This window comes from Notolepis coatsorum (genome assembly GCF_963971535.1).
Source record: "Notolepis coatsorum genome assembly, chromosome: 18".
NCBI lineage: Eukaryota > Metazoa > Chordata > Actinopteri > Aulopiformes > Paralepididae > Notolepis > Notolepis coatsorum.
Window position 1 is genome coordinate 3,665,206 of NC_140182.1, and position 25,383 is coordinate 3,690,588.

The window sequence follows — 25,383 nt, forward strand, 5'->3', positions numbered from 1 at the left end:
GTGAACACAAAGGTTAGTGAAGAGCACATGGTACAAACTGATGCTGACACAGAAGCAGGAAGTGAGCAAGGTATAAACAATGCAACTGGTAGTTTAGACAGTGAGCAAAATACAGAGAATGAACATGAACAACAAGAAGCCAGTACAAGTGAAGCTATCGATCCACCAAACACTTTGAGTGGTGTAACTCTAACTGAAATGGAGCATAGGCCTAATGCCCATAATAATCCTGCCCCTTCTGCAGGTGTGAGTTTAAAAACAGGACAGACGGTAACATATATGAACAGAGGTGACAACACTCTACTTAAGGCAAGAGTCTTAGGGAGATCTGGCAAGGCTACGGGGAAATATAAAACCTGGTATAACATGCAACATCTAGACAATGATGGTAGTGATGGGCAAAAGGAAGCAGTTGATATCTCACAGGTTGATAATCTCAACATTCAAACAGAAGACAGAGAAGCTGATGTACTTGTAACCAAAGACATTTCATTTGATGCAGCTAAACAGGAAGAAATAAAGAGCTGGCACAATAATAATGTATTTGAGGAAGTTGAAGATGCAGGGCAGAAATGCATTTCCACCAGATGGGTTTGTAGTCTTAAAGACACTCCCAAGGGTATCGTGCCTAAAGCCCGACTGGTTGCCAGAGGTTTTGAAGAGCGGAATATTCAAGAGTTACCGAAAGATTCCCCCACATGTGCCACAGATTCACTTAGACTTATGTTATCAGTGATATGTCAAAACCAGTGGGAAGTCCACTCTATGGACATCAAATCTGCATTCTTGCAGGGTATTGAGCTATCCAGGGATATTTATATCCGCCCCCCTCTAGAGGCAGGATGTCAACATGTTGTATGGAAACTAAAGAAATGTGTATATGGTCTTGCAGATGCATCACTATATTGGTACAACAACGTGAAGGAGATCATGCTGAGTACTGGTGGTAGAGTCTCACAGGTGGATCCGGCAGTCTTTTACTGGTTGGATGAGCAATGTAAGGTCACTGGGGTGCTTGCATGTCATGTAGATGATTTTCTTTGGGCAGGCTCATCTAACTTTTCATCCAATGTGATTCCCCAACTGCAATCTGCATTTAAGGTTGGGCGTGAGGAGCATGAAAAGTTCTCCTATGTAGGAATGGATTTTGTAACTGTTAAAGGTGAAGTTCAGGTACATCAACAAAGTTACATTGAGAACCTGGAGCCTATTCCCATACAAGCAAGTCGGGCCACACAGAGAAATGAACCCCTCAACGAAATTGAGAGAGAGCAGCTACGATCAAAAATAGGACAGATCCTATGGGTTGCTAAACAGACGAGACCTGATGTAATGTTTGATTCATGTTGTTTGGCTTCTAATATAAAAGGGTCAACAGTACAGTCTGTTCATGATGCCAATAAAATAATCCGTAAGCTAAAGTCTGAAAAGGTGACACTCAGATTTCAACATCTGGGAAACAGTGATGCTCTGAACTTGATAGTTTTCAGTGATGCTTCATTTGGAAACCTCCCAGACGGAGGTACACAGGGAGGTACTTTTATAATACTTATGGGAGAAAGAGGGAAGTTTTCCCCCCTCTGTTGGCATTCAAAGAAAATCAGACGTGTGGTTCGCAGTACCCTTGCAGGCGAAACCCTTGCCATGTCAGATGGGGTAGACAATGCAATTTTTCTAGCCACACTATTTTCTGAGCTCACTACTGGAAATGCTGGACTGAATACACTCCCTGTAATCTGTGTGACCGATAATCACTCTCTGTTCGATGCGCTCAAGTCCACGAAACAAGTCACAGAAAAGAGACTCAGGTTGGAAATCAGTAGCATTAAGGAGCTCATTCAGAACAAGCGCATCAGGCAGGTGCGTTGGTCAGACACAAAATCTCAGCTCGCTGACTGTCTCACAAAAAAGGGAGCTTCGGCTCTTGTGCTCTTAAAAGCACTCGGTGAAGGACAATGGGATCTGGGTTAAAGTGTTTGTTTGAAATGGAACATTGAAAACATTTTTGTTTATGTATTTGTTTCTAAAAATGTTTCCCAAATTTATGTTTAATACTCAGGGAATTTAAACATTTTTGTTTTAAGTCACTGTGTGATTGTTTTATGATTCATGCAAGGTAATGTTATTTTTGTTTTGTTTATTTCTTTAAAAAGATAGAATGAGATTGTTAACATGTAATCTCTTTGCCTGTATACTACTGGCTATACGGTAATCTAGGTTGCCCTCTGGAGGCTGTGAAACGCATGCGCAGTTAGTCTGTGTCGACCACGAGCATGAGGTCCACTGTTCGTTAATGGCTCTGTATTGGTGTTTGCAAGTTGATCAAATAAACCAAGTTAACAGAAGATAAACGTCGTGTTTATTTATAGTAGACTTAACACTTTTCCCCTCGTCTTCGATGATGGAAGTGATTTAGGAAAAGCTTCGGCACGCCGAGAGGTACCCGGGGATTTAATCTTGCGAGGATCGGGGCAAAATTCTGCCCGTGGGAGCCGTGGGGAAAATCTGCGAGGTTAACACTTTGAGTGCCACTCACGAGATTTCTCGGGTTTTTTTATAGGTGGTTGCATGCCACTCATGAGATTTCTCGGAATTTTTTTAAATTTTTTTTTTTGCGATCTGAAAAATTATTGCATCACCCGAGCCTACCCGAGTATAGCCGAGGGGCGCCGGCGATCACTGTGGAAAAAAGCGCCCCCTGTCGTCTCCCAGATGACATAAGTGATTTTGGAATGGACTCAATGAAAATGAAATGGGGAAAAAAAATCCGGTACTTTCCAGTTCACTGATCCAGCCGGGGTTACTAGAGTTCATTCTGGAGCCTCAGATCCCCGCGGATCATGGAGTTCTACTGTATCGCGTTGGATCCATACACGTATCAATTTTTTCTAATTGTGATCAGGAATTGGAATATACCAGTTGGATACCATCTGATGTCAGGTAAGGACTCTATGTTATCAGTGGTAGGATAATCAGAGTAAGTTTGATGAAGTTATAAGCTGTTTTGTGAAATGTCTTCTTTCGGTTTCACTGTAAAAGTCCGTGAGGAAATCAACGGAGCGATTATCAGTGTGCGGCCGTAATGTGCGTGCGTGCACGTATAATATTGATCATCTAGCGTTTATTTGAAAACGATTCATAAAAAGGCCGACGAATATCAACGTTGTGGAATATTCCACTAAAAGACGATTTTCATAGAATGCTCCAGAATGAGCAGTTTTTTTATATCAAAACGGGGGCTTTTCTAACTGCTCTGAAACGGCAACGACGCGATAAAAAAACAATCTGCCTTCACAGCACTGACTGGAAAATAGTCTTTGATAATGCGATGGGCAGATTAGACACATAGCCATAATTTAAAACATAGATTAGGCGATATTAACGTTAACATTGGCGCCGATGGTGGCATTCAAGCGGTAAAACGGAAAACCAGGCGTGGCGCTGAAAGTGTTAAAGGTCAGGAGAAGCAGTGAGCTCACCGTCCATCTCCACCAGCAGCTGGTTGAGCGTGTTCTCCTGCTCGCTCTGGCCCCCGAAGTTCCCGCCGCCCCGCTTGCGACCCACCGCGTCGATCTCGTCGATGAAGAGGATGCAGGGGGCGTTCTTCCTCGCCATGGCAAACATGTCCCTTACCTGGAGAAGGGAGGGAGAGACGGACAAATTCAACAATCTCATGACGGCGGAGAACTTATTATTTCACAGATCACTTCACACACACAACGGCCCCTGGACACAAACAAGCGTCACTCGTTTCCCTTAATAATTTTAAAAGGCACTTTTCAGACGCATCCAAAAACTCTGAACAACGTTGCACACGTTAATTTTGTTCGATGGTTATTGGTAGGGATGTCCAATATTATCGGCCGATATCGGCATTAAAATGTGATATCGGAAAATATCGGTATCGGTTTTCAAAAACCCCCCTTTTTTTCTTTTTTTACATTTCTATAACCTTTATTTACCCAGGCAAGCAAGTAAGAACAAATTCTGATTTTATTTATTGTCAAAAGTGTGCATAATGTTGTGTTAATTCCACAACAAGACATATGTAATGTTAATTACCTGAAATTATTCAGTTTTTTGGGGGGGGGGAACCCTGCATATATCGGTATCGGTTGATATCGATATAGGAAATTAAGAGTTGGACAATATCGGTATATCGGTATAGGTAAAAAAGCCAATATCGAGCATCCCTAGTTATTGGGAGTAAATTAGTTAGAATATGGCCACCAGACAGTGATGTCATCAGACATTGAATCCTTGGTGCCGTGTGTTAATTACAGCTCGATGAAATGATAAGGTAGCAGTCTCTATAAGTCAAGGTGTTGCAATTTTATCATCTATATCATTTCATTGAGCTGTAATTAACACAACACAAGGATTCAATGTCCCCGATGACATCACTGGTGGCCATGTTCAACTGTCGAACTAAATTAATGTGTGCAAAACTGTTTATAGAGTTTTTGGACGCGTGTGAAACCGTTTGCACACATTTATTGTTTTGGAGTTTGGGAATGTGTGCGAGATTATACGCTAAATAATTCAGCATTGTTATTTGGTGAAGTGCCCCTTTAAAAAAAAGGAGACAGTATTATTATTATTACGTATAATAAAGTATAATTTTCTGAGTGCGGACATTCGTCATCACAGAACGCTACCGACTAGGGGTGTAACGGTTCACACCACGGTACGATACGTCCCTCTGTTTCGAAGTCACGGTTCGGTACGGGGTTTCCGGTACAGTGGGGGAAAGTTTGGCTTTCCATGTTCCACTCAGGGGCGATGTAGTGTGCAGTCACTACTTGTAGGGCTGTCAACGAATATTCTATATTGAAATTAATAAATCGACTTAAAAATAAAATTTAAAAATTATATTAGATTGTGGAGGGGAAAAAAACTTGTGGTTAACATACCGTTGTATTTGTTCGGTACACAGCCGTGCTGAAACGATTCGGTACGGATACGTGTACCTTTACACCCCTACTACGGAGTCATGGGTTCATTGCTATCTAATGTATATTTATATATATGTAATATATAGGCACCCTTTGTCCTCACTGTTCCTATAGTTTTTAGTTATTGACTGATGATTTTATTTGAATTCTTTTTATTATATTATTTTACTTGGTTCACTGTTTTTAACCCTTTCACTGCCACACGACAGAAGGTTAGCCCTTTACTATCACACAATCGACGGCGATGCTCCATCATTAGCATCATTAGCTCCGCAAATGTGATGGAGCATCGCCGTCGGTCGGCGATGGCTGGACTAGATAAAGCTCTGGGCTCGCCCTCTCACCCTGGACTAGATAAAGCTCTGGGCTCGCCCTCTCACCCTGGACTAGATAAAGCTCTGGGCTCGCCCTCTCACCCTGGACTAGATAAAGCTCTGGGCTCGCCCTCTCACCCTGGCTGGACTAGATAAAGCTCTGGGCTCGCCCTCTCACCCTGGCTGGACTAGATAAAGCTCTGGGCTCGCCCTCTCACCCTGGACTAGATAAAGCTCTGGGCTCGCCCTCTCACCCTGGCTGGACTAGATAAAGCTCTGGGCTCGCCCTCTCACCCTGGCTGGACTAGATAAAGCTCTTGGCTCGCCCTCTCACCCTGGCTGGACTAGATAAAGCTCTGGGCTCGCCCTCTCACCCTGGCTGGACTAGATAAAGCTCTGGGCTCGCCCTCTCACCCTGGCTGGACTAGATAAAGCTCTGGGCTCGCCCTCTCACCCTGGCTGGACTAGATAAAGCTCTGGGCTCGCCCTCTCACCCTGGCTGGACTAGATAAAGCTCTGGGCTCGCCCTCTCACCCTGGCTGGACTAGATAAAGCTCTGGGCTCGCCCTCTCACCCTGGCTGGACTAGATAAAGCTCTGGGCTCGCCCTCTCACCCTGGCTGGACTAGATAAAGCTCTGGGCTCGCCCTCTCACCCTGGACTAGATAAAGCTCTGGGCTCGCCCTCTCACCCTGGACTAGATAAAGCTCTGGGCTCGCCCTCTCACCCTGGACTAGATAAAGCTCTGGGCTCGCCCTCTCACCCTGGCTGGACTAGATAAAGCTCTTGGCTCGCCCTCTCACCCTGGCTGGACTAGATAAAGCTCTGGGCTCGCCCTCTCACCCTGGACTAGATAAAGCTCTGGGCTCGCCCTCTCACCCTGGCTGGACTAGATAAAGCTCTGGGCTCGCCCTCTCACCCTGGACTAGATAAAGCTCTGGGCTCGCCCTCTCACCCTGGCTGGACCGACACCAACGAACATCTCCAGGAACTCGGAGCCGTTGACGGTGATGAAGGGGACGTTGGCCTCTCCGGCGGTGGCCTTGGCCAGCAGGGTCTTCCCCGTGCCTGGAGGTCCGGACAGCACCGCCCCCTGTGGTCACAGCAGGTACATACAGTAGGTATACAACAATATCATGTACGGCACTACTAATACACTCAGGTCCTTCACACACACACACTCAAAGCATGGCTGTTACAAAATCAGGTCTGTGACCATTAGCATGTCATGTAGCGGTCCAGCAGCCCAGCCCCCGTATGCTCGCCCACTAGCCTGACTGTCCTGATTGTGATTATGTGGTTATGTGATTTATGATTATGTATATGTGTGCCTGCCATATGTGTGCCTGCCTATACATGTATGGGCTTTGATTAGTCCCTGTACACTGTTTTTTTTTTTATAGATGCACGAATGCCTAGTGAGTGAATGTACAGAATATGTTTTAAACTGTTTTTATATTAGCTTTAATATCCTTCTATTTTTCTGTTTCTTTTCTGGCTTAAACATCTGGCCCAGGGACTACAACTGAAAACTAGCCACCCTGCTAATGTTGGCATATTTACAGTTTTTAATTTGTATTAATTTATAAATGTATAACTGTTGATTGATATGCACTGTCGCTGATCAAATAAACTGAGTAAACTAAATGGTCATGTTTGATGAATGAAGGAGCTTCTATCCCCAGGGCCCAGGATGCTCAATGACTCCATGTGACGTCAACCCATCCATCTACACTCACTGCACACACACACACACACACACACACACACACACACATCCACACTCACTTTAAACAAACACTCTCCCACCCGACGGTACCGGTCCCGAAATGGCATCATGTCATAAATCATATATCTCCACATTGTTCTACAAAAGTATAGTTTTAATTTTCAAACATATTCAAGTATAAACATCATAACCATGTCAGAACAGCATTTAGAATGTATATTATCATCAATAAGTTAGTTTAGGAATATGTTAAAGTGCTATTAGATAGATTTTCATTCTCGAAATGTCAATGTTATTTCGCGAGAGGCGCCCATTTTGTAAAACCTTGAATCATGGGAATTGTAGTTTTTTTTGCTGCCATTTTGTAGCAGAGATCCATACCTATGGCTTTGCGTTGGAATTTTTGAAAACTACACTTCCCCTAAAGTTCTATGGGGTTCAAGGTTCAGAGTTCTGTATGAATTATTTCAATAACTGTTATTATTCTGGATAATTCTACCACAAAAGGTAAATTTTTTGACAAATTTGAAAACGCAGTTAGTTTCTCTTCCCTATTGTTAGCATGTAGCAACAATTAGATCTGAAATTAGTTTCAAAACGGCTGCACTGTGGTCAAAATAAAAAAGGTACAGTCGATTTCATTATCTGTTCTTATGCACGCCTGGTGATACTAAATCCAAATTGAACTCGGGCATTTGAAAGATAATATGTATAAAATAAGTTAATTTATTTTATGTGTGAAATAAGTTAATTTATAAGCCTGCTATTCTATATTCTATAATAATATTTCAAATGGCATTGGTCCGGATGGGAGAATTCAGTACTGTATCTACAGAACCTTCTGTTTAATCATCTTCCCTTTATTCATTTCCTTAGATTTTTTGTACACATGATCTCAGGAAGGTACTGAACGAGATCAGTGGCAGTTTTTAATGTTTGGTCATTATTAGCATGGTGTTATTCACTGTCAAAAATGCAAAGAAAAATCATAATTCATATTCTCCTTTGTTTCATCACAATTTAAGCAAGCCTAGTAATAGACACAATATTTCTGACACCAAGAATATGCAAATGGACTTGTAGAAGTGGAGCAATATTCCATTTACTTAGGTATGTATTCTTAGGCGGATTTTCAGAAAATAGGCTCCGGGTTTTTGCCCGCCATGCGTTGAACGCCAACAACGGCGTAAGTCGTTTTTGGGATCAATATTTCATTTTTATAATTTTTTTTCATCCAGTCTCCCTCTGGGCTGCAGCGGTACGCTGTATGAGATTGCAACGCCTCAATACCGCCGCCTGGTGGATGGTCGGGCGAGTTACACTCTCGCCAAAACCGGAAGTGGCGCTGGTGCATCAAGGAAATCCCTCCGGCAGTAATATCTTGTTACGTGGATCCAGACAAACACTATAGTGCATTTGGATCGCTTTCTAAACTCAATAATCGATATGATTTCAGCGTTTATTGCGCCATACAAACCGGAAATGGATCTAGGAGATCGGCGTCAAATAATTGGGATATTTTTCCTCCAGTCTCATCGGCGAACGGTAAGAGGACACTAACGTTATTTTCAGCCCGATTGTTTATTCATTTCACTGCAAACCATCTGATCCATATATCAACCCATACTAAATAAAGCCGTTACACAAGCCCCCCCCCCCCCTTTCCTTCACGCATGATGAAGCATAATGTATACCGATCATATACATTTGAATTTTTTAATATAGCGTGTATAGGAAAGAAACACCAATCGATAATCTATCATATGCGTCAGGTAGGGATGGGTACCGAATTCGGTACTTTTGAGGTACCGAACCGAAACACGTCGGTACTACCGAGTATCGAATCAAGTGAGAAACCGGAAAAAAAAAATTATTAATGTTAACTGTCTAAATTGTAGTTATTTGAAGTTTGGATTTTTTTTTTACGACTGAGGTAGGTAAATTAAATTTCTTGAGACTAAAGTACCGAAAAAAGGTACCGTTGGGTACCGGTATCGATTCACAGGTACCGGTACCGGTATCGGTTCAAATGTGAAGGTACCCATCCCTAGCGTCAGGGCCTATAACTCTTGTTTTTGGAATTACAGCAGAAAACCTTAAAAACATACTTATATTCTAGACGGTATTAACACAACAATGTATGAATGAAAAAATATAACGTTCCCACATCCTGAACGATAGATAATCGATGTTGAATGGGCCATAGTAATGCAGATATAGCAATACAATTTAAAAAGTTATAGCCCTGCAAAGAAGGTGAACATCTCCATAGGCTTTCAACGGTGGCAGACTGGGTACAATGATGGGCACAACCCCCGGCGCCCAATGTGTTAAGAGGTTAACACTCACTTTAGACACTTTAACACTACATCGTATTTATCTATTTATTAAAAGAGATTTGCTCTACATCCATACCTCATTTGCATTTTGCACCTTGCCTTTTTAAAAACAAGTTTTTGTACCTCATTGTCTGCATTTTTACTTCATTGTACTTCGGCTGTACTTTAGTTTGTATATTGTATAGTGTTTTTATTTGTACAGTTTTTTTTACTGTGTGAAGCACATTCTCAGGGGCTCATAATACAGAACCAAGCATTTCACTGTAATGTACTTTATACATTACAAATAAAAGCAAACTTAGAACCTTGAAACTTGAATGAATAAGAATTATTATTCCATTGTCCAAATGGCCACTGATGTTAGGACTGAATTAAATAGCCTTCAGTCGGGGATAAGGAGGATTAGACTGGCTTTGTTAGCAGCACCGCCTCGTTCCCGTACCTTGGGGATCTTGGCCCCCAGCTCCAGGTACTGCTGGGGGACTCACCTTGGGGATCTTGGCCCCCAGGTCCAGGTACTGCTGAGGGACTCACCTTGGGGATCTTGGCCCCCAGGTCGAGGTACTGCTGAGGGACTCACCTTGGGGATCTTGGCCCCCAGCTCCAGGTACTGCCGAGGGACTCACCTTGGGGATCTTGGCCCCCAGGTCCAGGTACTGCCGAGGGACTCACCTTGGGGATCTTGGCCCCCAGCTCCAGGTACTGCTAAGGGACTCACCTTGGGGATCTTGGCCCCCAGCTCCAGGTACTGCTGAGGGACTCACCTTGGGGATCTTGGCCCCCAGGTCCAGGTACTGCTGAGGGACTCACCTTGGGGATCTTGGCCCCCAGGTCCAGGTACTGCTGAGGGACTCACCTTGGGGATCTTGGCCCCCAGCTCCAGGTACTGCTAAGGGACTCACCTTGGGGATCTTGGCCCCCAGCTCCAGGTACTGCTGAGGGACTCACCTTGGGGATCTTGGCCCCCAGGTCCAGGTACTGCTGAGGGACTCACCTTGGGGATCTTGGCCCCCAGGTCCAGGTACTGCTGAGGGACTCACCTTGGGGATCTTGGCCCCCAGGTCCAGGTACTGCTGAGGGACTCACCTTGGGGATCTTGGCCCCCAGCTCCAGGTACTGCTGAGGGACTCACCTTGGGGATCTTGGCCCCCAGGTCCAGGTACTGCTGAGGGTTCTTCAGGAAGTTGACGAACTCCATGATCTCCAGCTTGGCCTCCTCGCAGCCGGCCACGTCCTTGAACTTCACGTCGATGTTGTCCTTCATCATCTTGGCCGTGGACTCGCTCATGCTGAAAGGACCGCCCTTTCCGCCGCCCATGCCTCCGCCCATTGGTCCCCGTCGCAGGGTGAAGAGCAGGAAGCCAATCACCAGCAAGGTGGGAATCATGCTCATCAAGAACGAGCTGTGGAGGAGATGTTGTTATTATTGAGTGTAGGGCTGACCGCTATCAGTGGATTAGTCGACTAATCGGTCGCGAGGAGCCGTAGTCGACTGGCCAACCTCTTAACGTCACGGTGACCAATCGCAGCCACTCTCATTGTCTGGGACCAAATACGGCCACCAGGGTTTCCGTTAGAAAAAATTGTTGCCGGTCTCCGTGACCTGCAAGATTTCAATCTACCGGACAAATGAGATTAATTCCGGTCATAGTTTATTGAGCTTTAAAACAATTGATAGGCAGGCTATATAAAGAATGTCATCCTCAAGGCATGTAGATTTATAATATTATTACTTAAAACTAGGCTACTTTTGCGTATACAGTCATTAATATATTCCAAATAAAATAAGTCCCTCGATACTCCGTGCTGCTGCTGACTTGAAATAAAATAGACCGTGTATGTGGGCAGTCGGTCTGACACTAAACAGCAGTCTGTTATAATCAAATTTTTATGAGCTAACGAATTCCGTTATATTGGACATTTGTATTAATTATATCAAGCGAAGAACTGAGAAAGCAGAGAGACGGCAACATTATCGTGGTTTGCGTGACGACTCTCTCCACCTCGCAACGACTTATTTGCAAAGAGTATGGCGCTGCAGAGCAGCAGATTCAGCTGTTATTGGCTCTTTTCTGGGAACCGCACAACAGCGCCCCCCACCCAACATTGAATTGAAAATGGCTGAATTGGAGTACTGCTGGAGTACTGCATTGTGCTGCTGCTGCTCCGGCTCTGCAGCTTCACAAAGGTTAGCACACCCAGCACTAAGCTCTCGCTGACAACGTCGTTGTCATTATTAGAAGCAACGAGGAAACAAATGTAATGATCGTTTCGTTCATCGCATAGGCTATTTAATTTTAGCCTATTTTAATACAATTCAAATAATCAAATTGTGCTTAGACTCAGGGAATTATTTTCACCGGACATTATGACCAGAGAGATTAAATATGTCGGACTTCAACAGATTTTGCCGGTCAAATACCGGTAATTACCGGCTAACGGAAACGCTGACGGCCACGCCCCACTCCCAGTAAAAAGTGGGAATCTCTAGAATGGGTTTGGGGCGACGCTGTATACGGAAGTGGCTCTCAAGGTGACGATTAGACAACACTTTCTGTTGTCAGTAGATGGCAGCATTGGTTTAAAATTAAAAGGTGAAAATGTGGAAAACTACAACACTGCATTTCCCAAGAGCGTTAGCACAGGTCACAGGTCACTGGGATGTGTCTATATTCTTCGACGTGATCTGAACAGCGGTAAACTATTACTGCGACCTCGGTATAGCGAACGCGAATGGTAAACTAATTATCTTGACAAAAGTGCGCTGGTAGCGTTACATATGTTGTCTAAAGGGGGACATATGGTACAATTTAAGATTCTAATGATAATCGGCATATAAAGGACAACACAGAGCATCGTTAATTTGTAAGAAACTTCAATGAAAACGGCGCAGGGTGCTATTGTTATGAAAATGTGATCGAATCCTATAAAAATGTGGCCGCATTTGGTCTAATAAAAAATACAAATTAAAAAAAAAAATTAAAAAAAAAAAAAAAAATTATTTAAATTATTTTTATCGTTCTTTCCAAAAGAAAAGGAGGCCTAGAAGTGTGGCTAACGCTAATGGCACGCATACCAGAGGCTAACTGCCTACGAAAACAGGCACAGAGGCACTGAAAGAGGATTTCACCATCTAATGAACACACTAGACTAGACAAATATCAAGATGTATCCATCAGTGGACCAATTGCATGCTTTTGCAGAGGACAAGAAGCCTTCAGTCGATTCCTTCAGACATTAAGCACCCCCCACAGCCTAAATGGAACGATAAAAAAGTAAAAAAAAAAAAAAAAAAAAACGACTAACGGCAAATTTTGGCCAATCCTAGTCGACCATCCAAATCCTTAGTCGGGGACAGCCCTATCATTATGATTAAGTTGTGGTTAAACGCCGCCTCACTCACCCGTCGCTCTCGGAGCTGTACACCACGGAGGCCCGGCCGGACGGCTCCAGGCCCAGCTCCATGTGCGCCGCCTCCAGGTTCCGCTCGAAGGTGTCCACGCTGCCGATGTTGAACCAGACATAGCTCTGGAGGAGAGGGGAGGAGAGTCACGAGGAGAGAACACACACAGACACAAGGTGTCCACGCTGCCGATGTTGAACCAGACGTAGCTCTGGAGGAGAGGGGAGGAGAGTCACGAGGAGAGAACACACACAGACACACGAAGGTGTCCACGCTGCCGATGTTGAACCAGACGTAGCTCTGGAGGAGAGGGGAGGAGAGTCACGAGGAGAGAACACACACAGACACAAGGTGTCCACGCTGCCGATGTTGAACCACACGTAGCTCTGGAGGAGAGGAGAGTCACGAGGAGAGAACACACACAGACACACAAGGTGTCCACGCTGCCGATGTTGAACCAGACGTAGCTCTGGAGGAGAGGGGAGGAGAGTCACGAGGAGAGAACACACACAGACACACAAGGTGTCCACGCTGCCGATGTTGAACCAGACGTAGCTCTGGAGGAGAGGGGAGGAGAGTCACGAGGAGAGAACATGAGGGCACGCACACACACACACATGAGCGCGCACACACACACACGTAGCTCTGGAGCGACGCAACAGAGAGGGGAGTCACAACGAGAGAACATGAGCACACACACACACACACACACACATGAGCGCGCACACACACGCGCTGCAATCGCTTTAAACATTCGCTCCCACACAAACAGTGACTTGAAACCAAATGGAAAGGTCACTTTAAAAGGAATGAGGAACATAAAGGTCACTTTAAGGAAAGGAGTTAAGAACCGATGTGGTTCTTCTTGTATAGTATAGTTTAGATATAGTACTAAGTATAGCATAATGGCAGAGTTAAAACTGTATATTGTATAGTAGTGTGTACATAGGACCCAGTGCCTTCTCAGGAATCTAGCATGTGCCAGGCGGACACTCTGACCTCTGACCCCGACAGCTGCAGTGACCTCACGGTCACCCTTCCCCCGAACTGTGGATCAATACATCAATAACCGCTGCCGTGACCCATTGTCACCTCCTCCATATTTATATTGTAAACACTGCTGGCTCCTACACTGTGATCCATATTTATATTGTAAACACTACTGGCTCCTACACTGTGATCCATATTTATATTGTAAACACTACTGGCTCCTACACTGTGATCCATATTTATATTGTAAACACTGCTGGCTCCTACACTGTGATCCATATTTATATTGTAAACACTGCTGGCTCCTACACTGTGATCCATATTTATATTGTAAACACTACTGGCTCCTACACTGTGATCCATATTTATATTGTAAACACTGCTGGCTCCTACACTGTGATCCATATTTATATTGTAAACACTACTGGCTCCTACACTGTGATCCATATTTATATTGTAAACACTACTGGCTCCTACACTGTGATCCATATTTATATTGTAAACACTGCTGGCTCCTACACTGTGATCCATATTTATATTGTAAACACTGCTGGCTCCTACACTGTGATCCATATTTATATTGTAAACACTACTGGCTCCTACACTGTGATCCATATTTATATTGTAAACACTGCTGGCTCCTACACTGTGATCCATATTTATATTGTAAACACTGCTGGCTCCTACACTGTGATCCATATTTATATTGTAAACACTGCTGGCTCCTACACTGTGATCCATATTTATATTGTAAACACTGCTGGCTCATACACTGTGATCCATATTTATATTGTAAACACTACTGGCTCCTACACTGTGATCCATATTTATATTGTAAACACTACTGGCTCCTACACTGTGATCCATATTTATATTGTAAACACTGCTGGCTCCTACACTGTGATCCATATTTATATTGTAAACACTGCTGGCTCCTACACTGTGATCCATATTTATATTGTAAACACTACTGGCTCCTACACTGTGATCCATATTTATATTGTAAACACTGCTGGCTCCTACACTGTGATCCATATTTATATTGTAAACACTGCTGGCTCCTACACTGTGATCCATATTTATATTGTAAACACTGCTGGCTCCTACACTGTGATCCATATTTATATTTTTATATTTATATGAATCGGAACGTGCAATAACGTCAATGTTACTCACTTGTGCCTTGTATATATATCTTACACCACAAAAATATATTTTTTTACCTTATTTTTTAGCATTCGCTTGTATTTAAATTGTAATTTTTTTCAGTTAAGTATTGTGTGATTTTGTGCAGACTAGCCAAGTAAGATTTTCATTGTACGGCAAACTGTTTAACTGCGCACATGACACGGGGTTCCCACAGACACTGCTAAATGAAATGCAAGGACTTTCAAGTACATTTTTTTTTTTTTTTTTTTTTACCTTTATTTAACCAGGAAGTTTCATTTTAAAAGTAAGTAAGTAAAGCATTTAAAAGGATCCAATTCACTTTTAAATGCGTTATTTTTTTTTGTATCTGATACAATATTTATGGCTTAAAATTAGTTACACTTTAGAGTAAAAAAAAATGCTATTTCTCGATTCAGAACAATTTTATCATGGATGAAAAAAACATTCAATGCAAATGGTTGATTTGAATTCCAAGGACTTTTTAAGCACCTTGTGAAAAAAAATTGGCTGTTTTCAAGGAAATCCAGACCTCAACTTTTTTTTTTTGTAAAAAAAAATCAAGCACTTCACAAGGACCGTGTGCGAACCCCGATGACAATAAACGCTCTTGAATCTTAGTGGCGCCGGCTTCACTCACTGCCTCCAGGTTGTCGGCTCCCGGCACCAGGATGACTCTGACGTACTGCTTGTTGACCACCTCCAGACGGTCCACCTGAGAGAGAGAGAGAGAGAGGGAGAGGGAGAGGGAGAGGGAGAGAGAGAGAGAGAGAAACACAAGAGAAAAGCATCTCAACTCAAATGGAAGGAACCTCCGCCTGTCCTTCGATTTTGTGGAGAACCGTTCATCCGACCGACTTCGCGCGGTGTGGGTGTATCGTCGCCGCTGCACCCTCTCTCGGGTCCTCGAGTGTGAAGTCGATCGGATGAGCGCCTCTCGAGAACACCGCAAGCAGCGCTGCCAGGGAGCGAGCGGTCCGCACGCTGCACTAGTTCTAGGACATCTAATTTAGATGATGTTCTATGGTTGCTTAGATCAGTGCAGCCACGGGTGGGCCGCGAGATGATTTCAAAAAAGAAAAAAAGGAAAAAAATCCAATTTTTTATTTTTTTTTGTCAGGCCACTGAACTTAGAAGCAGGCCAGGACAGTGTTTCTAGTTGTATTCTAAAATTCTATTCTATTGTATTCTAAAATGTGACTAGGTATATGGTTTTATATTAACTTAATAAATAAACAAAAACGAAAAATCTACTTATTTCAACGAACATTTCAAACTAAATAACAGATTATGCACATAAAACGCTGAAAACAACCGAAGCAACAATAGTATTTTAATGAGGCTATTATTATTATCATTATTATTTTGCAACAAGTTAGCCCTCTCATAAATAGCACATATAAATGAATAACTAACTTGAACTAACTTAATAGGATTGAAGTGATATTTGGCTTAAAAAATCGGTCGCCTGGCAAAAAAAAAAGAATAAAAAAGCCTGACGATGTGCATTGGGCCGCGGCTCTCTGACGCCTTATTTTCTGGGTCCCGGCCTGAAAAGTTTGGGAACCCCTGACTTAGATGATGGTGTTCTATGGTTGCTTAGATGATGGTGTTCTATGGTTGCTTAGAGATGATGGTGTTCTATGGTTGCTTAGAGATGATGGTGTTCTATGGTTGCTTAGAGATGATGGTGTTCTATGGTTGATTAGATGGTGTTCTATGGTTGCTTAGATGATGGTGTTCTATGGTTGCTTAGAGATGATGGTGTTCTATGGTTGCTTAGATGATGGTGTTCTATGGTTGCTTAGATGTAGTTTATTTTTTCTGGATTTACTTGGAATTAAATGTGAGAATTGACCAAAAATCATTTTTATGTGGCTTGCTCTATAGTTTTTAGTAATTTTCACACCGACATCCAGCCACATTTTGAGTTGTATATACTGTTGGAATTAGGGGCCGTCTAGCGTTCTTCTAATGTTGCCTTTATTATTTCTCCATTACTAAATGTTGACCTTTCATGGAAAATTATTTGAACAGCTCACATACAAGGAAAAATGTAACCGAAGCAAAAAGCTAAAAAAAAACATCAAAACATCTTCGGTCCACCATTATTTAATATTCCAAATAGGGCTGGGACTTTATCGCATTAATTTCGATTAATTAACTACAGAAAGAATTCAGTTTAAAAAATGTATGCATTTAATCGCATGATGATTTTTCTTTATTGTGTAAGAATGTTACCTTTCAAAGAAGACCAGACTCATGCATGTGCTATACGTATAAAGTATAATAAATCGCAAATTACTTTTTTTCTTTTTCTTTTGCGATAAAAATGTGATTAATTAACTATAATGTCTCGGAATTAATTCGATTCACATTTTTAATCGAGTCCCACCACTAATTCCAATATTATTTAGCATAACAGTATATGAATTAAGACGTCTTCCTTTTCGACGTTAACCCACACTCACCATGCCTCTGCCGAGGTAGCGATGGACGAAGTCCTTCCAGGTGATCTCCCGGCCCGTGTCTCTGAACTGGTAGAACAGCACCAGAGAGGAGATCCCTGCCAGAGTGAGGCCCAGGTATCGGAAGTCCTTCTCATCCCACGGGAAGTCGCCCTGTGGACACGTTAAAGGGTTAATGTGGACGACGTTATGTCAACGTTAGTAATACAACAAAAGCTATACGTGTCATTATATACACGTGCAAGCCTTGTGATGCTACGAGAAACATTCCGCTACGACGACACATTCGGATTCTTTATTGCCCATATTTACTGTAACTTGTATTATAACTGTTGGGGCACACAGAGCCTCGACTGTGTCCATTTGTTAGTCGGTCACACACACGCTTGCCGTCACGACGGTGCAGTGGTCCGAGGGCCGAGAGATCACCACGACCTACTTCCAATCCAATCCAATCCACTTTATTTATATAGCACATTTAAAACAACAAAGTTGACCAAAGTGCTGTACAAGTCCACAAACATAGGATAAAACATAAAACATAGAAATTGAATAAAAGCACACAATAAAACAGTACAATGGGTCACATAAAAAAGGCCAGTCTCTCAAAAACGGTTTAAAAAAACAAAAGCCAGAGCAAATAAGTGTGTTTTGAGGCGTGATTTAAACACCTGCAGAGTGGGGGCCTGCCTAACATGCAGTGGCAGCTCATTCCAGAGCTTTGGGGCTGCCACTGCAAAAGCACGGTCCCCCCTGAGCTTCAGCCTGGAGTTTGGAACGGCCAAGAGGAGCTGGTCGGAGGACCTGAGGGACCTTGGAGGAACATAGGGTTCCAACAGGTCTGAGAGGTAACCCGGTGCCAAGCCGTTCAAACATTTAAAAGCAAACAGTAAAACCTTAAAAGCAATCCTAAAACGCACAGGAAGCCAGTGGAGGGCAGCCAGCACAGGGGAAATGTGCTCCCGCTTTCGCGTTCCCGTCAGCAGACGGGCAGCGGCGTTTTGCACCAACTGCAAACGAGGAGAGGGAGGCCTGACTGACGCCCACGTACAGGGCATTACAGTAATCAAGGCGAGAGGTCATAAAAGCGTGGATAACCGTTTCAAAAACGGAACGGGATAAAAAAAGGTTTGACCTTGGACGGCCTCCTAAGTTGGAAAAAGCTCCTTCCCACCACAGCATTGATCTGCTTGTCCAGCTTTAGGTCACAATCAAATTTCACCCCTAGGTTGGTGACTGTTGGCTTCACAGGAGGAGGCACATGACCGTTGCTGGGACCACGACCTACTTGGCCACGGCGGGTGATTTTGGAAGGAGGTGTGCTTCTGAAAATAGGAGCGCTGCTGCTCCAGTCGGTGATGTTGGCAAGCGAGAGAGCTATCCAGACCGCATGCCCATCAACGTTTAGTTCAGGTTCAGCTTCAGGAATCACAGGTTCCATCAAATCGCACGCATTCCATCTCTTGACCGCTCATATTTACCCCGTGGACTATAACCTGAGGCAGAGATTGCCAACGGCGAGTAGCTGAAAGAAATGTCCTCTACGGCCCTCTTATCTATCTATCGCTGAACGGACAAAGCCTCAAAACTGCTACTTTATCAGTTGCCTGTAATATTGAACATTTAGGACACCAAGAAATGTGTCTAACATGTCAAAGATCTTAACCGACAGAAGCGTGTTAGCCCTCTCTAGTGGAGAAAATGTATTATACTGTATCTCAATCAATTTTTTGTCCAATGACCCAAAAGTGGTGGTCCAAGTCTATTATACCGCAGTGTAAAAGTAACGCATTGGAAGGGAACTCGTATCGGCCGATACCGAAAGTTCAGGACTTGGAACCGGTGGTATCGGCAGAGAAACGGTGGTATCGGTGCATCCGGACTTCAGACTGTTTACCTTCTGTATGCGGGCTCCACCAGTCTTTTCCTCCTCCTCCTCCTCCTCCTCCTCCTCCTCCTCTGCCTTCTCCTCCTCCTTTCTTCCCTCCTCCTCCTCCTCCTCCTCCACTGGACTCCTTGCCCGTACCATCTGCAATTCAAATAGGATTGGGTTTCTTGGGGAAAACCTTTATTTAACCAGGCAGGTCAATTAAGAACAAATTCATGGAAAAACCTGGACAAATGATCAATTAAACTTGTTGAAATAACCGAAGGAAACATCAATAAAAAGGTTATTTACTACCCAACTCTTATCTATGAATGAATGATCATTGCATTTATATAGTGCTTTTCTATACACACTCAAAGCGCTCCCCAATGTAGGGTGGAAATGGCCTCCTTCAAGAATTGTCATCTACTCCCTAAAAACAGCACAGCTGCTCACTACTATACCTCACTAGATGTTCTCCGTGTTAAAGGAACACGCCAACATTTTGGGAAATTAGCTTATTTGCCATCTACCCTGGAGTTAGACAAGAAGACGCATACCATTTTTCTTCTCCGTGCGTGCAGTAGGAGTAGGAAGACGCTGGGAACTATAGGCTAATGGAGGAACCTACTTCCAGTGACTGACGCTAAGCTAGGCTAACGGTGCGCGTCTTCCTGCTCCTACTGCACGCACAGAGAAGAAAAAAGGTATGTATCTTCTTGTCTAACTCCAGGGTAGATGGCAAATAAGCTCATTTCCCAAAATGTTGGAGTTTTCCTTTAACACTTCCTCCTTTCAATTAGCTGCTCCCAGTAGTTGGAACAAGATGCAAAAGACATGGAAAATGGGCAAATTGACCCCCCCACTAATTTTAATGACTATCGCAGACTTGTTTACACACACACCTGCAACTGTCACCCAGCCTTTAACTGTAAATTGTCTGTTCTGCTTCATGTATTACATACTTTGTAGTTTTATTTAGTCGTTTGTTTGGTGCGTGTTACAAGTATTCCCCCCTGACCCTTACCTATTGATGTATGCATCATCATCCGTCTCTTTTCTATTTTATTTATTCGTTTGCTGACAAGATGGTGTTGTTACCCCTCGAGAGGCCCTTTTTTCCTCTCACTAGGCCGCCATTGTAAGTAAGAATTTGTTCTTAATTGACCTGCCTGGTTAAATAAGAGTTATGATGTATTATTATTACCCAAAGGTTGTATGTTACTAAGGCATAACAAAAAATATTGTTTGTTTCCGGTTGCCGACCGAACCTGCCGATTTAGGTGCGACCCAATATATTTGTATGAGTTTAAAAAAAAATTATAAATAAAATAAAATAAAACGATTTTTTTTTTTTTTTTTTTTAAGAATAAAGTTTCATATAAATCTTAGTCAAACCTTTAGTATTATGGATATTAAACATGCTGGCAGAGTACATGCATCCATGTTGTTGTGAACATTTTAATTAAATAAAGAAATTCCCTATCCATAGTCGCCGTGGGAAAGAATAAAATAAAAAAATAAAGAAATTCCCTACCTACCCATGGCCTTAACTGACAACCAACAGGAAACAAACAATATATTTTTTTATGCCTAATGTATTATTACCCAACTGTTTGTTCCCATTCTAATTCAAGCAGCAGCTCCTACCTTTCGGCGCCTCGCTGGAATACAACAGTCCTTGAGATGCGTAGGGTCGTCCGCGACGGAGCAAGAACTTATTTTGAGTCACAGCAACATTCTGAAAAAAAGAGCACAACAACAACACTTAGGGGTGGGAATCGCCAGAGGCCTCACGATACGATACTATTGCGATACTTGCGTCACGATAGTATCGCGATACTAAATATATCGCGATACGCTGAGTATTGCGGATTTTATTTTTAATTTTTTTAATCAAATTTAATTTATTACCCTTTTTCAACTGCAAAGTAAAACTTTGTCAACATGTTTTATCTAATAAAATAAAGTTCAGTCTGTTCATCTCACTTCAATCATTTTTATTGCAGAACGTGGTATTTTCTCAAGCAGACAGATGTAAACACTGTAATCTGTGTTGCATGCACCTGACAAACTGAACTGTTTGTATTACAGTCATATTCCAACTTAACTGAATGCACATGTGTGTGTGTGTGTGGACTACTGTACTATTACAGGTATTGAAATGAACAATGCAACTTCCTTATACAAAATAATTACAATTTTTTTGTATATGAATAATTAAATATAGATACTAGGCGTCCCTGTATCGATACAGTATCACCACGCAAAGTATCGCGATACTACTACGTATCGGGGGGGGGGGGGGAGGTTTGTTGTGTTCCCATTCACAAATCAAGGCCAGGTTGTCTAACACCAAGAGCATTTGTACATACTTGATGGGATACAGACTCCCAGCTAAATCAGACAACATGTTACTGAACTTCTACTAATCAATTTGAACAACTTTGCTACTATACTACTAATAGACTATACTGCTATGCTATGCACCCGAGTGTAACACTTAAGTTTGACACTATTTGCCGAACAATACCACTGATGTACCCCTCCTACTGCTGACTTGTTGTTCACAATATGTAAGTCACTTTGGATAAAAGTCAGCTGCTAAATGACAGTCTACAATAGCAGTGTTTCCCATAAATAATGAAGATTTATTCGTGGCGGTCCAACAACACAATATCAGACAGATCCACCACAAATAGATCACCCAAGGTGATCCAATAACACGTGAATAGTGCTCTGACACGGTTACCATTAACCCTTTCACTACCACACTACAGAAGATTAACCCTTTCACTACCACACTACAGAAGGTTAACCGTTCACTACCACACCACAGAAGATTAACCCTTTCACTACCACACTACAGAAGGTTAACCGTTCACTACAGAAGGTTAATCTTTCACTACCACACTACAGACGGTTAACCCTTTCACTACCACACTACAGAAGGTTAACCTTTCACGTACCACACTACAGAAGAGTAACCTTTCACTACCACACTACAGAAGAGTAACCTTTCACTACCACACTACAGAAGGTTAACCCTTTCACTACCACACTACAGACGGTTAACATTTCACTACCACACTACAGAAGATTAACCTTTCACTACCACACCACAGAAGGTGAACCTTTCACTACCACACTACAGAAGATTAACCCATTCACTACCACACCACAGAAGATTAACCTTTCACTACCACACTACAGATGGTTAACATTTCACTACCACACCACAGAAGGTGAACCTTTCACTACCACACTACAGAAGGTTAACCCTTTCACTACCACACTACAGAAGGTTAACCTTTCACTACCACACTACAGAAGGTGAACCTTTCACTACCACACTACAGAAGGTGAACCTTTCACTACCACACTACAGAAGGTGAACCTTTCACTACCACACTACAGAAGGTTAACCCTTTCACTACCACACTACAGAAGGTTAACCTTTCACTACCACACTACAGAAGGTGAACCTTTCACTACCACACTACAGAAGGTGAACCTTTCACTACCACACTACAGAAGGTTAACCCTTTCACTATCACACTACAGAAGATTAACCTTTCACTACAGAAGGTTAATCTTTCACTACCACACTACAGAAGGTTAACCCTTTCACTACCACACTACAGACGGTTAACCTTTCACTACCACACTACAGAAGGTTAACCCTTTCACTACCACACTACAGAAGGTTAACCTTTCACTACCACACTACAGAAGATGAACCTTTCACTACCACACTACAGAAGGTTAACCCTTTCACTACCACACTACAGGCGGTTAACCCTTTCACTACCACACTACAGTTGTAGTGAAAAAGGGTCAACCTTCTGTAGTGTGGTTGTGAAAGGGTTAACCATTTGGTAGTGTAGTGTGGCAGTAAAAGGGTTAATGAGTATTACGTTACCCCCCCCACCTCTGACTGGCTACTTGTCTGTCAGAGGGCAACCACAGATGATGTGATCACATAATTAGCTGGTGAAGACAGAAGCTAGCAGCAGTCCCGTCAGGCATTACATTTTAACCCTTTCACTGCCGCACTACCAAAACGGTTAACCCTTTCACTGCGACAATACACAGAAGGTTAACCCTTTCACTGCCACACGACAGCCGGTTAACCCTTTCACTGCGACAATACACAGAACTTAGAAGGTTAAGCTACCCTAACTAGATAACCTTACCTTTAAGGGGTACGTACAGCTAACGTTAGCCAGCTCGTTGGAGGATAATGCTATCCCACCGAAAATACCAACATTACTAGCTTGAATTATTTACTCCCCAAGTAAATCTAATATTACTGAACTGAACCTCAACCGTTTGACTGTTTTTTTTAGCTTGCTCGCTTAGTGATCGTTTGCCGAGCTGCTTTCAGATTGTAGCTCTGACAACAAGTGACTTCATCATCATCCCATGCATTCAGTTGCTTTCGTTTTAGAAATGTTAGCTGAGAGACCAAGAGAACTGTGTACCTTGTTGTTATGCAGCTAACGCTTAACCCTTTCACTGCCACAGAAGGTTAACCCTTTACTATCACACAACCGGCAACCCTTTCACTGCCACACGACAGAAGGCTAACCCTTTCACTGTGACAATACACAGAAGGTTAACCCTTTCACTGCCACACTAACAAAACAGTTAACCCTTTCACTGGGACAATACACTGCCACACGATAGAAGGCTAACCCTTTCACTGCGACAACACACAGAATCTTAACCCTTTCACTGCCACACTAACAAAACGGTTAACCCTTTCACTGCGACAACACACAGAAGCTTAACCCTTTCACTGCCACACTAACAAAACGGTTAACCCTTTCACTGCGACAATACACTGCCACACGATAGAAGGCTAACCCTTTCACCGCGACAATACACAGAAGGTTATAACCCTTTCACTGCCACACGACAGAAGGCTAACCCTTTCACTGCGACAACACACAGAAGGTTAACCCTTTCACTGCCACACTAACAAAACGGTTAACCCTTTCACTGCGACAATACACTGCCACACGATAGAAGGCTAACCCTTTCACTGCGACAATACACAGAAGGTTAAAACCCTTTCACTGCTACACGACAGAAGGTTAACCCTTTCACTGCGACACCACACAGAAGCTTAACCCTTTCACTGCCACACACACACACAACAGCCGGTTATAACCCTTTCACTGCCACACGACAGAAGGTTAACCCGCGACCGTCTGTTGTGTGACTGATAGTAAAGGGTTTTAAACCTTCTGTCATGTGGCAGTGAGAAGGGATATTATTATTAAGTACGACTTGGTTCGATTTGACTCCATTTTGGGAAAGGTGTCTTTTGTCAGTTAGCGACAAGCCATCGTCACACAGGGCTGCTGGTTCACTGCAGTAGTTAGTTACACACAGAGCTGCTGGTTCACTGCAGTAGTTAGTTACACACAGGGCTGCTGGTTCACTACAGTAGTTAGTTACACACAGAGCTGCTGGTTCACTGCAGTAGTTAGTTACACACAGAGCTGCTGGTTCACTGCAGTAGTTAGTTACACACAGGGCTGCTGGTTCACTGCAGTAGTTAGTTACACACAGGGCTGCTGGTTCACTACAGTAGTTAGTTACACACAGGGCTGCTGGTTCACTGCAGTAGTTAGTTACACACAGAGCTGCTGGTTCACTGCAGTAGTTAGTTAGTTACACACAGGGCTGCTGGTTCACTACAGTAGTTAGTTACACACAGGGCTGCTGGTTCACTGCAGTAGTTAGTTACACACAGGGCTGCTGGTTCACTGCAGTAGTTAGTTACACACAGGGCTGCTGGTTCACTGCAGTAGTTAGTTACACACAGGGCTGCTGGTTCACTGCAGTAGTTAGTTACACACAGGGCTGCTGGTTCACTGCAGTAGTTAGTTACACACAGAGCTGCTGGTTCACTGCAGTAGTTAGTTACACACAGGGCTGCTGGTTCACTACAGTAGTTAGTTACACACAGAGCTGCTGGTTCACTGCAGTAGTTAGTTACACACAGGGCTGCTGGTTCACTACAGTAGTTAGTTAGTTAGTTACACACAGAGCTGCTGGTTCACTGCAGTAGTTAGTTAGTTACACACAGAGCTGCTGGTTCACTGCAGTAGTTAGTTACACACAGAGCTGCTGGTTCACTG

At 43.2% G+C, this 25,383-nt stretch overlaps 1 protein-coding gene across 1 annotated transcript in view; it reads right to left on the reverse strand.

Annotated features, from left to right (window-relative positions):
- The window catches only part of afg3l1 (AFG3-like AAA ATPase 1), a 53,326-nt gene that overhangs the window by 26,011 nt on the left and 1,932 nt on the right, over positions 1-25,383 (reverse strand). Inside the window, 9 exon segments of the mRNA XM_084335447.1 lie at positions 3,480-3,633; positions 6,224-6,361; positions 10,469-10,739; positions 12,740-12,864; positions 15,537-15,611; positions 17,368-17,517; positions 19,262-19,273; positions 19,275-19,393; positions 20,882-20,972. Of these exon segments, the coding sequence (XP_084191573.1) occupies positions 3,480-3,633; positions 6,224-6,361; positions 10,469-10,739; positions 12,740-12,864; positions 15,537-15,611; positions 17,368-17,517; positions 19,262-19,273; positions 19,275-19,393; positions 20,882-20,972 (1,135 nt within the window).